Source organism: Cyanistes caeruleus, chromosome 7, assembly GCF_971803275.1.
Source record: "Cyanistes caeruleus chromosome 7, bCyaCae1.hap1.1, whole genome shotgun sequence".
Classification (NCBI taxonomy): Eukaryota; Metazoa; Chordata; class Aves; order Passeriformes; family Paridae; genus Cyanistes; species Cyanistes caeruleus.
The window spans coordinates 8,668,293-8,684,891 of record NC_141707.1 but is presented as its reverse complement, the minus strand read 5'-3'; the positions used below and the strand labels follow the sequence as shown (position 1 = coordinate 8,684,891).

General features: G+C 56.5%; 2 protein-coding genes across 2 annotated transcripts; both read left to right on the top strand.

Annotated features, from left to right (window-relative positions):
• The first annotated feature begins 249 nt into the window (after nucleotides 1-249).
• LSS (lanosterol synthase) lies at nucleotides 250-9,586 on the top strand. Its single transcript, XM_086896086.1, has 22 exons — nucleotides 250-361; nucleotides 544-715; nucleotides 810-948; nucleotides 1,027-1,135; nucleotides 1,533-1,654; nucleotides 1,954-2,050; nucleotides 2,756-2,891; nucleotides 3,106-3,214; nucleotides 3,522-3,640; nucleotides 4,048-4,145; nucleotides 4,254-4,281; nucleotides 4,885-4,941; nucleotides 5,127-5,198; nucleotides 5,897-5,947; nucleotides 6,092-6,241; nucleotides 6,591-6,687; nucleotides 6,834-6,939; nucleotides 7,168-7,233; nucleotides 7,641-7,721; nucleotides 8,011-8,181; nucleotides 8,493-8,571; nucleotides 8,656-9,586. Exons 1-22 carry the CDS (start codon nucleotides 345-347, stop codon nucleotides 8,845-8,847), a joined length of 2,268 nt encoding a protein of 755 aa, XP_086752212.1. The 5' UTR covers nucleotides 250-344; the 3' UTR covers nucleotides 8,848-9,586.
• Nucleotides 9,587-11,068: 1,482 nt separating this feature from the next.
• LOC111931894 (maestro heat-like repeat-containing protein family member 7) lies at nucleotides 11,069-16,428 on the top strand. Its single transcript, XM_086896087.1, has 16 exons — nucleotides 11,069-11,221; nucleotides 11,423-11,622; nucleotides 11,859-11,923; nucleotides 12,018-12,167; nucleotides 12,346-12,494; nucleotides 12,756-12,903; nucleotides 13,099-13,286; nucleotides 13,376-13,513; nucleotides 13,768-13,882; nucleotides 14,055-14,192; nucleotides 14,444-14,620; nucleotides 14,747-14,902; nucleotides 15,064-15,165; nucleotides 15,566-15,668; nucleotides 15,758-15,814; nucleotides 16,093-16,428. Exons 2-16 carry the CDS (start codon nucleotides 11,517-11,519, stop codon nucleotides 16,275-16,277), a joined length of 1,977 nt encoding a protein of 658 aa, XP_086752213.1. The 5' UTR covers nucleotides 11,069-11,221; nucleotides 11,423-11,516; the 3' UTR covers nucleotides 16,278-16,428.
• The last annotated feature ends 171 nt before the right edge of the window (nucleotides 16,429-16,599 follow it).

Here is a 16,599-nt window from a genome sequence, read left to right as displayed (position 1 = left end):
GGCTGTCGGGGTCTGTGGGGGGATGGCGCTCCTGGGGAAGCGAGCGCGGTCGGTGTTCCGGGGGCAGACACGCGGGACAGAGGGGCCGAGCCCCGGCCGCTGGCCGGGCGATGTCCCAGGGCAGGAGGGGCTGGGAGGAGACGGGGAGGGACAGCGACAGCCCGGGGACCGGGCCGGGAGGGGACAGCCCGGGGACCGGGCCGGGAGGGGCGGGGACAGCCTGGGGGCGGGGCCGAGAGGTGAGGGGGCGGGGCTTCGTCCCGGCCCGCGCCCCCATTGGCTGCCGCCCGTGAGGCGATGTGGGGCCAGCCGGCGTGGTCCCGGCGCTGCCAGCGGGAGCGGCGATGGCGGCGGGCGCTGTGTGGGTTCTGGCGGTGGGATCGGGATCGGGATCGAGAGAGGGAGCAGTGGGTGGATCCCACCCGATCGGGTGGGGGGCAGTGGGTGGGTCCCGGCTGCGGGATCAGGAGCGGCGGTGCTGGTGAGCGGCGGGGTCCCGGCGGGGTCCCGGCGGCCGCGGCTCACGGTGCCCGTGTCCGGCAGGGAGGTTCGGCGGCGCGGCGGCCCTTGGCGCTCGGCGGCGGCCACGGAGCTGCCGGCCTGGCGGCTGCGCTGCGAGGGCGGGCGGCAGCTCTGGCGCTACCTGGGCGATGGCGATGTCGAGGAGCGGCGAGCGCAGACAGCGCTGGAGCAGCACAGCCTCGGGCTGGACACGGTGCGGGGGGCCCGGGCCGGGGCGGCGGGGCCGTGCCCGGGGCGGCGGGGCCGTGCCCGGGGCGCACCGCTGAGGCGCCCCTGTCTCCCCGCAGGGCGCGACGCTGCAGACGCTGCCGGCGGCCGGCTCGGCCCGGGAGGCGGCTCGCAACGGGATGCGGTTCTACGCCGCGCTGCAGGCTGAGGACGGGCACTGGGCGGGCGACTACGGCGGGCCGCTGTTCCTGCTGCCAGGTAGGTCTGGGCACCTGGCCGGGGGTGAGTGCCCTGTGGTTCGGCTCTCTGCAGTGCCGGCCTCTCTGGTCCTTCTAGGTCTCCTCATCACCTGCCACACCGCCAAAATCCAGCTGCCCGAGGGGTTCCGGAAGGAGATGGTACGCTACCTGCGCTCTGTGCAGCTCCCGGACGGAGGCTGGGGCTTGTGAGTAGCAAAGATACTTCTCTGAGTGACGGCCGCTCCAAGGTCCCAGGACCTGGAGTTGCTGTCAGATCTGCTCAGGCTCGGGGAGGAGGACTCAGCACCTGTGATCGGTGTGGGTGGTTGGTCTTGCTTGTACAGCACTCCAGGTACACTGTTTGTCACAGAGGTGGCCGTAGCATCGGGTCTGGCCACACCTCAGGGACACTATATCCCAAAGCATCATGTGTGACAGGGTAGTGCAGAGCAACGTTTTTTACTGTATTAGTTCCTTCTTTTCCAAAGTCACCCTTGGTATCCCACTTCACCCTAACAAAGACAGCTTTGTGCAGTGGCTTGTGTCTGGCTACTGGCAATAGCTGACTAATGGGTGTGATGTTTCTGTATATGCTCCTGGCAGACATGTGGAAGACAAATCAACAGTGTTTGGCACAGCCCTCAACTACATAGCCTTGAGGATCCTGGGGCTTGGACCAGATGATCCTGACATTGTGCGGGCCCGTGTCAACCTGCACAGCAAAGGTCAGCCATGGTACACTGGTGAGAGAGGTCTGGTCAGACCTGAGGGCTGCAGGGAGCACTGGGAGCTGCCAGCTAGTGGAAGAACTGCTGTTACTTTCCAAGGCAACTGCATTTTCAATTAATGATGGGAAGCTGTGTTGCATTTTTCTACCATTGCCTGCTTGCCCTGTTTTGGGACATGTATCCCAGCCTGAGTAGAGTGCTCCCAAACATGGGGAGAAGTGGGCCCTGTGATGGGGAAGAAAGTTGGGAGCTGGCATGGCTGTGTTAACCCTGAAAGCTGATACTGTTTTGTGCAGGAGGTGCTGTGGGAATCCCTTCCTGGGGCAAGTTTTGGCTGGCTGTCTTGAACGTTTACAGCTGGGAGGGAATGAACACGCTTCTCCCAGAGATGTGGTATGTGCCCCCTCACTGTGGAGAGAGGAGGCGGTCTCAGTCCTGCCACTAGCCTTGACCCAGAACTGTCCCAGGCACTGCCAGGAGCTGGAGGTGCTCAGGCTGCTCGTCAGCTGGGAGCCAGCAGCAGGCCAGCCAGTAGGTGGATAGCACTGAACACTGCATCCATGGGAGATGCCAGAGTGCAGCTCTGATACCATTTCCCACAGGGTCCCTAATATATTAATGTGGTCCCTGCCTGCTACCAGTATTTCCAGCAGCAGAACTGGACCCTAGCAGGAAGGGACAGCCACATGTACCCTCTCTGAATCCTCACAGGGCTGCTGGATGTCAGAGGGGGAAAGTGTCTGACACTATCCCTGGAGGAAATCAGGGGCTGCACAGTACCAAGGGCTGCTGGTGCTTTGTCAGCAGATGCCATTAACTGTGGCCTTCAACATCCCATGTGACTGAACTGGCTTCTCTCCTTCCTCTTTGAGCTTGAGGTCCTCCCTGCCCTGTGTCAGCTGGGCCTGGAGTGGTCTCAGGAGGGAGTGTCCCTGTAGGAGGGGGAGTCTGAGCAGGGCCAGGCTGTGTGTATATCCCCTATATCCCCTAGTGTAGGGGACAGGGAAAGGCCTGCCCTGCTCTGGGCATTCTGCACATCTCTCCAGTAGCCCTTGCCTTCCTTGTTCCTCACAGCAGCTCTTTCTCTGTTGCAATCAGGCTGCTTCCCACATGGTTCCCAGCCCATCCATCGCGGCTCTGGTGTCACTGCCGCCAGGTTTACCTTCCCATGAGCTACTGCTATGCTAAACGTTTGTCAGCAGAAGAGGATGAGCTTATACGGAGCTTGCGGCAGGTAAGGAAGGAGCTGATCCTGCTGGACAGGGATACATGGCTCCATGACCACTTGCTGTGCTGGCCATGCCCTTGTGAGCCAGCCTCTGGCTTGCCAAGTGGCAGCTCTCATCAGCTGCACAGTCTCTGTCGGACAGCAGAGGCAGCTCCCAGCAGTAACTGCCCTGGGTGCTTGCTCCTGGCTGACCAGGCTGCCCTTTGCTGTCCTGTGCCAGGAGCTCTATGTGCAAGACTATGCCAGCATAGACTGGCCAGCACAGAGGAACAACGTGGCTGCCTGTGATGTGTACACCCCACACAGCTGGCTGCTGGATACTGCCTATGGTGAGTGCAGGAGCTGCTGTGAGGAATTCTGAAGCTCCCTTGTACCCTCAGAGCTCTTTAGGGTCTACTACCAGCTGCTGGTGTATGCCCTGCAGCTGGGATGGAGACAGGAATTATGTGATCCGTGGGGTTCTCCCCCTGAGAGCAGGAGGGCCTTGTGCCCATGTCCTCAGGCCACTCTGGGGCAGAGCTTCACATTGTCCTGATGCTTAATCTGTTGTTGTGTGAGTTCAGGTGGGCACAGCAAGTGAATCTGGCTGCACAGGGTGGGGGTTTTTTCATTGCATGTCCCTTTCTTCTCCTGTAGCCATCATGAACATGTATGAAGCTCACCACAGCACTCACCTGCGGCAGCGAGCCATCACAGAGCTGTACGACCACATCAAGGCTGATGATAGATTCACCAAGTGCATCAGCATCGGGCCAGTAGGAGGACACTTGCTGTTAATCCTTTCATATCTCACCCTTTGTTCTTTAAGGACCAGATTGTGCAATTGTGGAATGTAATAATCACCAGATCTCTCTCAACTCCTACTGCTCCTGTTGCTCAAGAGTTTAAGGCTGACAGGGCACAGGAGATGCAGAGGGCATGAGGACAGCTGTGGCCCTGGTGAGGAGTATCTGTCCTTGAGGTCCAGGGAGATGATCTGAGAGGAAGCTCTGGAGTAATCTCATGGCACCTAACTCAGCTATGCTGGGTGATGCCAAAGGTGGAGCCATTGGGATCAAGGCTGAGAGAACCTCTGGATGGCTTTGTGTTGAGTGGGGGGGATGTATGTCTCTGGGGCTGGAGGAAGCTCTATCCAGAGTAGTGACAATGCTCCTCTTGGCAGATCTCTAAGACAATCAACATGCTGGTTCGCTGGTTTGTGGAAGGGAAGGACTCCCCAGCTTTCCAGGAGCATGTGTCCAGGATCCCTGACTATCTCTGGTAAGGGCTGAGTGTGTCCCATCTGGCACAGCACACCATGGCTCCTGACTTGCCTCCTGGTGCTCCCACTGTGCCTGTGCTGCAGCTCTGTGCTCTCTCCTCCCACAGGCTGGGCCTCGACGGCATGAAGATGCAGGTGAAGTGCTGTAGGAGCTCACCTGTGACTGAAGGGACCCTGGTGTGCTGGGGCAGCCTGTGGAGTAATGGGATAGTGTGTTCATCCCAGGCCTGTGTCTCACTGGTGTCCTGGTGTCTCACTTCTGGTGCCTGGTGGCCTTCTCAATGCCACTTCCCCCAGCTGTGCCAGGAGGGAGTACTGTCTGTCCTGTTAGTTTGCCTTCCTGTGGCTGGGAGCTGAGAGGCCTCCATTCCCTCCATCCTCATGAGCCTTGGGAGAAGGGCAGGAGAAATCCAGGCCCCTTATCCTGTGTGTGGGCTGAGCTCTGCCTCTCTCAGAGCCATTGTGTCCAGCTGTTCCTTAATGCTAGCCACCTCTCCCGCCTTGGCTTTGCACAGAGTAGACTGAAGCAGCTGTCTTATTTCATTCCTATTAATTCCCTATTTAATTCCCTTGCTATCCCTTGACCTGCTGGATCTGTCCTCTCTGTGCCAGCACATCAGCCGTGATGTAGGGTGACACTGGGGGTAATGCAGGAGGAATGTGCTGTCCCTTAGTCCCCACAGCTGGGTCAGGCTGCTGCTAGCACCTGCCCCTCACTACCTGTTTTCTGTCTTCCAGGGCACAAACGGATCCCAGCTCTGGGATACTGCTTTTGCCATCCAAGCCTTCTTGGAGGTAATGCACCCTTCAGTGCTACATGCTGCCTTGGGAAAATGGTCTCTGCTCATGAGTCCCCAAAGAGCAGAGCTCCTGCTGTGCACCCCCTTGGAGCTCTGTTCTGGCCTGGCATTCTGTGACTGAGCTGGCAATGTCTGGCTACAGCCCCTTGCTGACTGCTCACTGTGCATCTCTGTTTCTAGGCAGAAGCCCAGGAGATGCCTGAATTTACCTCCTGCCTCCAGAATGCCCATGGGTTCCTCCAGTTCTCCCAGGTGAGCAGAGCTGGTCAGTGGTGTCTCACATACTGGCTGTGCAGGCTTGACTGTTGCTCAGAACCCTGTTGGATGCATCTGTTGCCTTCTGAAAAGAGCTTCTGAAGGGCTGACTAGCAAAGTCCCAGCCTCCTGTTTTCTACTCCCTGTTTTCAGGGAACCGTCTTTGAAGCTTGGAGAGGACCTTGGCAAGGCCCAGGAGTGCTTGGGTTGTCTGCCTGAGCTTAGAGAGGCTGGAAAACTGAAAGCTTAGGGTTATTTGCCTTTCATCTTGTCTGGTACTAACACATTTGAGGCACCCTTCTGGGAAACCCAGTATCATTCAATAGTGACTGTATGAGTTCATCTTCTGCTGGCCAGGCCAGCAGTGGCTCAAGGTGAGGGTCAATGTCACCAGCAGCTTGGTGCATATGCGGTCATGGTTCTTGTTCATGGTGCTGCCAACAGGAGCACTGAAAGCAGATGGTTCCCTGGCAGGCAAGCTCCCAAAGGGGACTTCAGCAGCACTTGCTGAAAGCAGGCCAAAAGGTGATCTCTCTTCTCCCTGCTCCACAGCTGACCACTTTCCTGTCTACTTCCCTCAGTGGAAGGCGGGTACTGCCCACTTCCACATGGTTCTGTACCTGCAGTGGTTTCAGCCCATGGTCCTGCAGCCAGGCACCTTCAGGCTGCCCTCACTTGTTTCTTGTCTCCTGCAGATCCCAGAGAACCCACCCGACTACCAGAAATATTATCGCCATATGAACAAGGTATGATGGCTGGGCAGGGGCATGAGTGGGGCAGGAATTTGGGCAGAGGGAATAGGAATCAGGGGCAGCACCTGCTCTCTTCCAAGAATAGAGTGGCTGAGGGCAAGTGATCCTGTTCCTTAAGCCTACCTGATCCTTTTCCAGGGTGGCTTCCCCTTCAGCACGCGGGACTGTGGCTGGATTGTGGCAGATTGCACAGCGGAGGGGCTGAAGGCAGTTATGCTGCTGCAGGAGAAGTGTCCCTTCATAGCCAAGCTTGTGCCTGCTGAGCGCCTCTTTGATGCTGTGAATGTGGTAAGAGCTGCAAAAATTAGGCCAAGGGACATGCAGGACTGTAAGAGAAGCCAAGGCCCAAGGAACTGCTAAATCTAGTATTAGCTCTGGTATTAGCTCTGGTTAGATCTGAGCTAGTAAGAGGCCTGGTGTGGCAACACTGTTGTGATTCAGAGCTGCCTATTTTACCTGGTGTCATGTGATGGCCCAGATTGGGCCTGCCTGCCTGTCATGGTGGTTTGGGACCTGGGTTTTCTGCCAGCCCCATAGACCTGTAGGTCTGACTTTGTCCTCAGAGCTGGCTTGGGGCCAGACTGGACTAGTACTCCCCATGAGGTTGTCCCACCCCACTCTCTCCTTGTCTGGGCAGTTGCTGAGCATGAGGAACTCAGATGGAGGCTTTGCCACTTATGAAACCAAACGAGGAGGCCACTTACTGGAGCTGCTGAACCCCTCGGAGGTGTTTGGTAAGGGGAGCTGTGGGGCTTGGCTGTCCTGCCCACTGTGAAGGGACAAAGTGGCCTGGGCTGAGCATGCCCAGTGGGTGCCTGACAGGCTCTGAGGGACAGGCCAGCAGTGGGCTGTGGCACTGATACCCACTGCCTGCTGGCAGGTGACATCATGATTGACTACACATACGTGGAATGTACATCAGCTGTCATGCAGGCACTAAGACACTTCCAGAGCCAGTTCCCTGAGCACCGAGCCCTGGAGATCAGGTGAGGAGGCACTGAGATGAAAGCTGGGCAGGGGAGAAGACAGGCTTACTGTCCCAAGCTGCCTGCCATGGCCTCCTAAAATATGTAGCTGCCTGTCTGCATGCTCTTGGCTCTTGTGCCTTCCAATAATGGGACCCATCAAAGCCTCAGAGGGGCTGATGGAGCCCCCAGTGAAGCAGACACTGAGTTTGAGCAGCTTCTGAAGTGGATGGCTTCTTTCCTGTCCAGGGAGACTCTGCAGAAGGGCCTGGATTTCTGTCGCAAGAAGCAACGAGCTGATGGGTCTTGGGAAGGGTAAGCAGAGATCCCAGCATTCAGTTGGCCCCAGTGTGAGAGGGATCATCATGGCAAGTGTCCCTGGCTGGCAGGGTCTGTGGGAGGGGAAGTAGGGGCTGATCCTCCTCTAGCTGTTGTGCTTTGCTCTCAGTTACTCCTCTCCAGCCCAGGTAGAACAGGTACCTTGTGCATTGCACAAGACCCAGAGAAGTTTGGGGTGGCTCCAGCTCCTGTGGTCCCAGTTCTGCTGACACTTGAGTTAGCTGGGAGCAGGTGCTGGTGGGAGGGGGTGTGGTTGGGCCATAGGGGAAGGCAGGCTGCAGCTCTGTGCCTGGCTCTGCTCTGCTGTGATCACAGCTGTGTTGCAGCCTGCTTCTCCCTGGGGCCTTGCACCCCTGATAGTGCTGTTCTCCCCTTCTTCCTAGGAGCTGGGGGGTTTGTTTCACCTATGGCACCTGGTTTGGTCTGGAGGCGTTTGCCAGCATGCAGCACACATACCACAACGGGTGAGAAGGGGATGTCTGGGTGCTCTGCCCCTACCTACCTCCTGGGCCAGGGTAGGACTCCATGGTGGGGCTGGCTGGATGCCCTGGCTGCACATGGACTCTTCTGCTTCAGGGACTGTTCCTTCCAAATCCTGTGCCTGCAATATGGCCAGGACACTTGCTGCCTGACCCTCAACCTCTTGGGGCAGTGCTGGCCATAGACACCGCTTCTCTTCACAGCTGAGAACTGTGGGCATCCAAACACTCTCTGTCCACAATCCTGTCTTGATTCTGCCCCCCATCTCTGCAGGACTGTGTGCCGAGAGGTGGCCCAGGCCTGCCAGTTCCTCGTCTCCAAGCAGATGGCAGATGGCGGCTGGGGAGAGGATTTTGAGTCCTGCGAGCAGCGCAAGTACGTGCAGAGTGCTGAGTCGCAGATCCACAACACCTGTTGGGCCCTGCTTGGACTCATGGCTGTCAGGTAAGAGGAGCCTCACCTGGCCCCAGTGCTCAGGGAAAAGAGATGCAAGCTGGGTTGGGTGGCCTAGTGCCTGACTAGTGTGACCCAGTGCAAAGCAAAGCTTTTGGTCATGACTGCAGGCCTTCAGCCTGGGAAAATGGTGCCATATTCATATTTAGTGTCTTGGGGTTGTGGGAAGCCCTTCCCAAAGCACTCAGCATGCCTGGGGCAAGCTTGGGGCAGCCTGGAGGTGGTTGAGTTCCCCAGGCACATGGATAAGGGTTTGCAGATGGTTTGGACAAAGATGCTTACATTTCCCTTGTGCTTTGTAGGTACCCTGACATCAGTGTGCTGGAAAGAGGCATTAAAGTGTTGATGGATAAGCAGCTGCCCAATGGGGACTGGCCTCAGGTACATCTTTAGTCTTTCCGAGGTTCCTGAACATGCAGCAGTCCCCTGTTACTCACACCATTCTGCTCTCTGTTTCTCTCCCAGGAGAACATTGCTGGGGTGTTCAATAAGTCATGTGCCATCAGTTACACCGCGTACCGCAACATCTTCCCAATCTGGACGCTGGGGCGATTCTGCCGGCTGCATCCCAGCAGCCCTCTGGCTGGGCAGCTGCCAGCCAGAGCCAGACCCTCAGCTGAGGCAGGGCAGGAGGAGCAGGGAGCCCTGTCTGCTTAAACCTGGACCTCTGGGGGTGCCGTGGCCCTGGACTTGGATCCCGGTGTCTGCATGGGGCCATGGCGGTGTGTGCTGCATGGGATATCTCAGCGCTGACCTGTGGACTGCTGCCCCTGCCAGGAAGGGGTGCTGCACTGGTGCTGCAGAGCCTCTGCGTGCTGTTAAACCTCTTCTAAACATTCCCTTTCTAAGTTTTTTTTCCAGGTATATTCTCCATCTTCAGATGGGGAGTGAAGTGCCTTTTCAGACCATTTTTAAGATCTGACGAAGCTGCCAAACTGTGCTGTAATTGACATCTGGACAGACTCTCCTAGGTTGCAAGGCTGCCTTTATTGTCACAGGCTGTCTGTCTATACCAATAGTGTGGGATTTGGGGTCTCCCCTGTGCCCACCATTGGGGGTAGGGGGAGGCACTGCACAATCCCTGCTGAGCTGACCTCTGTACTGTGGGTGCCAGTGATGGCCTTTGAATTGCTTGCTCTGCTCTGGAGCCCATGCTGGGAGGGGAAGGACACCTGTCCTCCCCCAGCTGGTGGCACCTAGTTTCTGCAGGTGCAGTCACTACCAGCCCTTGGAAAAGGGGCAGCTGAAGCAGAAAGCTGTGAGGTGGTTGGCACCATGGCCCCAGGGCTCCAACCTTCCCCCAGCACAGGCCATGGTGCTGTGGGGCATTCACAGGTCATTGTCAGAGCTGGATATCAGATGAGATAATAAATTGCTAAGCAAGATGCAAGAGGAACTTCACTGTGTTCTCCTTTCTGTCTGCTAGTGTGTGTCCCACTCTAGCACAGCAGCCTCATGTCACATGGCTTGGGTTGCCTGTCCCCAGAAGTATGAGCACTGTATCTACCAAACCATGCTGGGAGCCTCTGCCTCCTCTAATGCATTTAGCCCCAGAAAAATATAATCAAAGAAGCAGCTCACTAAATGGGAACAATCACTTCCCTCATCCTGCTGCTTACGCTCATGTAGATAAGCAAGACAGAGAAATTTATTTATTTAAGAAGATTCAACTCAGGCTGTCTCAACTCAGCCTGTCAGTTTTAACATGACGTGAGCATAACTTGACAAAAAGCTTTAGACTTAGTAATACCAGAATAAGGAATCACCCCTGTGCAGGGAAGCAATAAGGAAGAATATCTGCTTTAGGGCATGAAACACAGCAGGTTCTCTCATCCCAGAGTTATCCCTATCTTCTGCACTTCCCTAGGTTCCTCCCAGGTTCAGCAGGGAAAATCACTGCTCACACCTGTCCATTCCCTTGCCCAGCAGGCACCCATTTGTGTGTGAACACGAGCTTCTGGCCACAGCCAGCCAGGCAGCAACTGGAGCATTGGGCACCAGATGCTGGGCTGATGTTTTCTTCCATAAAGCAAGAAAAACATTCAGAAGAACACAAGGAAATTTGACAGTTTATCTCTCTAAGAATCTAATTGTCCTGTGAAAGTCAACTTTCTTCTCTAAGAGATGTTTACATTCTTGTCTCCTGGGAAGATGCTTCATATGATTATGGGTCCTCTATTTTCACAGGTGCAATTCCTTTCTCATAGGAACTTGTTAGGCTAGCTGTTAGCTGCACCTAGCTGAAGCAGCAAGCCTGAGCCATGGTTTTATAAGGCCTTTTTTTTGTAAGAATATACATGCAATATATGCAATAAACAGCCGCCTGCAGAAAGCAGCACAGACACCAATGTGTGTTTGCTTTAGCTGCCCTTGGGCACAGGAGTCCCCTGGGGCAAAGGTCTCTGTGGTAGGACATGGGCATCAGCATTGGCAAGGCTTGGGAAAGTGGCAGGGACTCTGCCCCCCCTGTTGATTTCAGTACTCCCCAGGGGTCTGAGCAGCATTTGTGCCCTGGGCCACACATCCCGAGTCTGTGTCACACCCCTGCATATATGACAGCCACCCACCAATGGGACGTGTCCCAAAGAGGCTGTGGTGGCTTCTGTGGAAGGCCCTGGTGCCCTTCCCGCTACAGCCCCATGGAGGCTCCTTCTGCTGCCCTGGGCAGGCAGAGCAGAGGAGCATCTGCTTGTTTATTGTCCCTATCTGGCTTTGTTCAACACTTGGGGGAATGTCTTCCTCGCAATCTGGGGCAGTTTGGGTGGGGTGGGTGTGACCCCAGGGCATGTGGAGGTGTGTCCTAGGGCTCTTTGTGACACAATGCACCATGGTCACCGTGGGATGGGAATGGACAGAGTGTAGAAGGGTGACCCTTTGTGACAAGTCATGACATAGGTGCTGGTGGCGACACAGCCACGCCACAGTGCTCAGTGCACGCAGCGAGACAGGACGGGACAGAGCAGTGCTGTGAGGAGCCCCCACACAGCCAACTTCGCTGATCTGGAGCTTTCCCCAGCTGTTACTGTTGCAGGTGACCTTGAAGCCAGACTGTGGGACTTGGTGACCATAGGCTTCTCAAGTTTTCTTTTTTGCAGGTGCCCTCAATGGCAGTCTGTAGGACTTGCTGACACAGAGCCTTTACGAAATGTCTCCTGTCACTGTGGCAGGAGGCCTTGAGGCCAAACTGCAGGACTTAGTGTCCTGTAGCCTTCCCAAGGCTTCTCTTTTGTAGGTCCCTTCAAGGCACAGCTGCAGCCCTTGCTGGACCTGGAGCTTTTCTGAGGAGCTTTTCTCCCCTGCAACTAGCCATAAATCCAGACATTGACATGGCAGAGAAACCCTCCAACCCACCCAAGAAGGTGGAAGAATGCCCTGGTGGCGCCCCACCACAGCAACATAATGAGATGGAGCAGCTCCAGCTGCTGCAGAAAGGTGAGTGGCAGAGCTGGCCCACAGGGCTGGTGCCTGCAACCAGCTTGGCCCTGTTCCATCCCATCCCAGTGGACATGACCATGGATAGGATGAAACGGGGGCTGGACCCCCTGGCAGCCATTCTCCATCCTCAGGGTATCCTGAGACTGTTCCTGCCTGGGCACTGAAGGGCTGGGCTGTGTTCTCCAGCCTCTTCTGCAGCATTTTGAGCTCTGACATTCCTTGCTCTTTGCCAGATGCAGGGAGGGACCTGACAAAAGAGCAGAACTCTGCCCGCAGCAGCTGGCGCTTTATAGGCCAGGTACTGAGAACCATCCCCACCTTCTCAGCCAAGCAGCACAGTTGGAGCACTCGGTGGATCATCCTTCTCTTCCCTTTTGTTCCTTCTTTTGCAGATGTTTACGAACAAAAGCACTTGGTATCAAGACATGATCACCATGTTGACCAAGCGTGCGGCAAAGCCTGACCCCGCACCCACTCAGAGCATAGCTCCTGCTCCCAGCATGGATTCTTTTGGAGACAGGATTGTCTCCAGTCCAAATCAAGTAAGCAGCCTGTGGCCAGGGCTGGGTGTCCCCAGGAATTGCATGGTGCCTCAAGCCATTTCCACTGGGCCACCTCAGCCTTTGAGTTCAACCCAGTGTGGTGGGAAGCACTTCTCAGTGGAAACTGGGGAAGTTGCTCCCTCTGGCAGCTCTCCAAGTCTCCCTGTGCCTTCTCCAGGTGCCAGGTTTTGTTAGGAACATGCATCAGAGGTTCATGTCCAATGAGCCTCCAGATGACAGGCTGTTCATGGACATCCTGAGGCTGACTGATGCACACCCCACTGATGTTGCAGTGACCCTCCTGCGCTGTGCCCCATCATGTGATAGGTACAGAACCCACCTGCCTTGAGGGCTCAGGTCTAACCAGCCTGTAGGGCCCATCACCCTGTACAGCCAATCCAGTGGGGTCTTCTAGACAGGCAGACTTCCAGGAGCCACTGGACCCTCCATTTCCCAGCCCCTAAGCCTCCTGCCATGCTCCCTCCCTACCCCTCAGGGCACTGTGGCTCTGTCATCTGGACCCCTGTGGCTGCCCAGGCCATGGTGCTCTGGCTGAGACCCCTCTGACACACAGCTCTGGTCCTACAGGGGTGCTGCAATCATGTGGAAAACCATAGCATCATCAGGAACAACAGTGGACAAGGTGCTGCCATCACTGCTCTGTGTGATGGATGGCTGGCCACAGCAGAGAATGTACACCTCTGATGGGGACAATAAGGATGTATTTTCCCTGGCTGTGAGTTTCTGGAACTGGCCTTTGCTTGCACCCAGGTTGCCTCTCCATCCTCAGGCACTGGGCTGACACCTGGGTTTGGGGCAGGTTCAGGGGCACCAGGCCAGGTCTCCGCTGGTCTCCCCTGGCCTCTCCCTTGCACACTCAGCCCTGCCACTTGGCACTGAGTGCTGTCTCTGGGTGGTTTATCCTTTGCAGGCAACCAGGGTGGTTTGGGAGATTCTCCGCCTGCCCTGGTGCCCAGAGCCATTTATGGAATATTCCCCCCATCTCGTCGTGGCTCTGCTCTTCCAAGTTTTCATCAGTACAGAGCAGGTGCCAGAGGAGGTCGATAGTTTCTGGAGGACATGTCAGGAGGAACACAGCCTTTCCACAAGCATCAACAGGTGCTCCATCCCAGTCCTCCTGTCACTGCCACATCCCCAGGGCCGCGGCCTGGGCTCCCAGAATGACCTGGGCTTTGCTGTGCACACAGGTTTGCAATGCAGACTTTAAGGGCGCTGTTCCACCATCTGCAGTGTGTGGATTTACTGGTTGCAATGGAACGCAAGTGTGGTTGGGACACGCTGCTCTGTGTTGACACCCACCACTATGCCGTGGGTCTACTGGCCAGGTGAGAGCCCCTTCTGCCTACTGCCCCTGTCATTTGTGCCCAGGGTGCCCTACACAGTTCCCACGGTCATGGGCCAGAGAGCCTTGTCACAAAGAGACAGATGAGCAGATTGGAAAAGGGAGAGGAGGGTGCCCAGTACCAGCCACCTCCCGAAGTGCCCACAGGGTGCTTGGGAAAAGATGAGACCTCTGTCAGTCCTGGGAGAGGTTTTCCCACCCATCTCAGGGATGACGGTGCCTCTTTCCCCCTGCCAGAGAGATGCGCCGTGTCTCCATACCCTTGTGTTCCTGCATTGCACTTCGCCTGCTCAGGCTGCTCAACAAGGAGGAACCACGCTGGGAACTTGCTGCTATGGCGTTCCTTGTGGAGGTGAGCCCGATGGCCAGCGCTGCCTTGCTGAGCTGCTTCCCACCTCTCTGCCCTCTCATAGCTGTGGCTGCCTGGGACAGTGCCCACAACCTGTGCTGCTGCCTTGGCTCAGCCCTGTGCAGTTCTGAGCTCCTGCAACTGGACACCCTTGTCACTGCTCTTTGCTTTTCAGGTCCTGGACTGCCTGGACTTGAATGAATGGGGTGAAAACATCCTGGAGATCATGACAAAGCACCTGAAGAGCGAGTCCAAGGAGGAGTGTCACCTGGCACTCAGAGGCCTCGTGGTGCTCAGCCAAAATCCCTTGATGGTGAGGAGGCAGAGGCTGAAGCTGTGCTGGCAGTGTGGGGCTGGGGAAAGCAGCCTCTTGGGCTTGGCTGGGCTTTGGGAGCTCTGGCAGCTGCTCCCAGCTCTCCTGTGTCGCTGTTTAGCTGCCCGAGTGCTTCGGGAGAGGCCTTCGGCCTCTGGCCTACATGGCAGCAGGGTGGGGCTGCACCACTGGAGCGGTGTTGGCAGTGCAGCTGTTCATGGATTCATACCACAAACATGTATTCCACACAGGCCAAAAAAATGTGCAACCTGTCTGAAAGCTTGGTGCAGCTATTGAGGAATGCAGATGGAGAGGAGATCAGGTTGACCCTCGCTGTGTTCATGAACATGCTCCTGAACAAAGATATTCTAGTATCCAGCCCCACGGCCCCGAAACTGGCTGAGGCTCTCCGGCCCCTCTTTGACAATGTAAGGCTCTGTGCCCCCAGCCACGGGCTCTGGGTGCTGCCCGAAAGTGTGGTGCCCTGTGCATTTTCAGGCCTGTGCACAGGGGAGTCTAGAGAATCCAGTGCTGAGTTTTTTCCTTTCCAACAGGACAACAGCCACATACAGGTGCTCTCCATTCAACTCTACCAAGAAGTGATGGAATCGGTAGTGGAAAAGGGAAAAAAGCCCTTGAAGGTGTTGGTGAGAGAGAGCCTGCTGCCACTTTTCTTCCACTGCCACAGTGAGAACAGGCGTGTGGCAGAGGTGAGGACTCCTGGGGGCCAGTGGCCCCATGGGAGGGGGCTCAACTGTCTCCCCACACCCTGGCACCTCATGGGCTCCAGCCTCCTCCTGGCCTTGGCACAAGGACATGGGTCCTGTGCCCTGGGCTGTGGTGCCATCTCTGGGTCTCTGCTGCTCTGCAGTCTGCTCGGGAAACACTGCTTTCTGCACTAAGCTTCCTGAATAGGAAGGATCTCAAGCACCTGCTAAAGACGGAGGACCCATGGAGCTTTGGCGAGCGTGTGGTAAGGACAGCCTGGAAGCCCCCGTTCCAGCCTGGAGAAGTCTCCTGCCTGTGGTGCCCATGTGTGGGGCTGGCAGCTGTGCCCCTGCCCAGTGCTGCACCCCGGGGCACCAGCTTGCACCCCACATGCTGCTTCTTTACCTGGGCCACATGAGCTCTTCTCCAGGCTCCAGTGGCCCCAAGCCAGATGCTGATGGAGCACCCGACCCAGTTGGGTTCTGGTGTGGGGTAGTACCATGGCTCCCCAGGCCCCCTGCCCCCTCCAAAGCCTGGTGCCAGTGGCTGCTGGCCGGGCCTCAGGGCTGTGTGGGCAGGGGAGGTAGTGCTGGGCACAGGGAGTGTCTGGCCAAGGAGCAGAGCCCGTGCCAACACTTCCCTCCATGCCCTGCCGCTCTCTCCAGCTGGCAGAGGACAGGAGCCAAGCGGGCAAGCACCTGCGGCAGGCTCTGCCATATCTGGAGAGCCCACAGGAGCCCGTGCGAGAGGCAGCCATCAGGTCCATTGGTGAGCTACATGCCCTGGGTCTGGGTCCCTCCCTTCCCCATTGCAAGGAGGATCCAGGCCAGGGGCCATGACAGGCTCTGTGTTCCCAGGGATTGCCAGCATGCTCATGAGGGGGCAGCAGGAAGAGCTGCAGGTCATCTGTGAGGGTGAGTGAGGCCAGCAAGGTTTCAGTGGGAGCTTGAGGGGGAGGCTGCAATTCCTGCCCTGGCTGCAGAGGGCTCTGCTCCCTGCGTGGACAAGGGGTGATGTGGGCAGAGCATAGAAATGTTTCAGGGGTCTGTGGGATATTCGTGGCCAGCACCTTCCAGCTGATCCTTGTTGTCTCCTGCTTCCTCTAGGCCATGGCAAGAACTGGGTAGACTTTCAGCGTCCTTTCAGGGGGTTTCCTCACTCTGACCATGGGTCTGTCTGTTCTCTGTTTCAGCCCTTCAAGTTCTTAGCCAAGATGAGAGCCCCTCCAACACAAACCTGATAGTTCAAGTCATGTTGGATGAAAGAGCTGCATCACTAAATTCATCTTCTGGATCAAGACAACCAGGACAGCACCAGACCCCAAACAAGAGGAGACAATCTGGAGCTCCAGGCACAGCTGATGCTGAGCACTCCTAAGCTTGCCTGGAAGCTTGGGTAGCTCCTGGCCTCTCCTTCCCTCTTTACTGATCCCTCCCTACAGCCCTCAGACCCTGCCCGTTCCCTTCTTCTCCTCCCAGCTCATCCCTTTGCTTTGCTTGCCATTAATAAACATTTTCATTAATAAACATTTCAGCTTCTTTACCTTATTTGTATCATTGTGGAGCTAAAGTGGAGCAAAACCTGAGCCCTGGAGCACACAGGCCCTGTCCTGCTGCTCTTTTCTGCACTGTGTTTTGTGCAGAGTGGAAAAAGGGCAGATCAGGCTAGAAAGGTCTCTGCCCTGAAAGTCCAGTTTCAC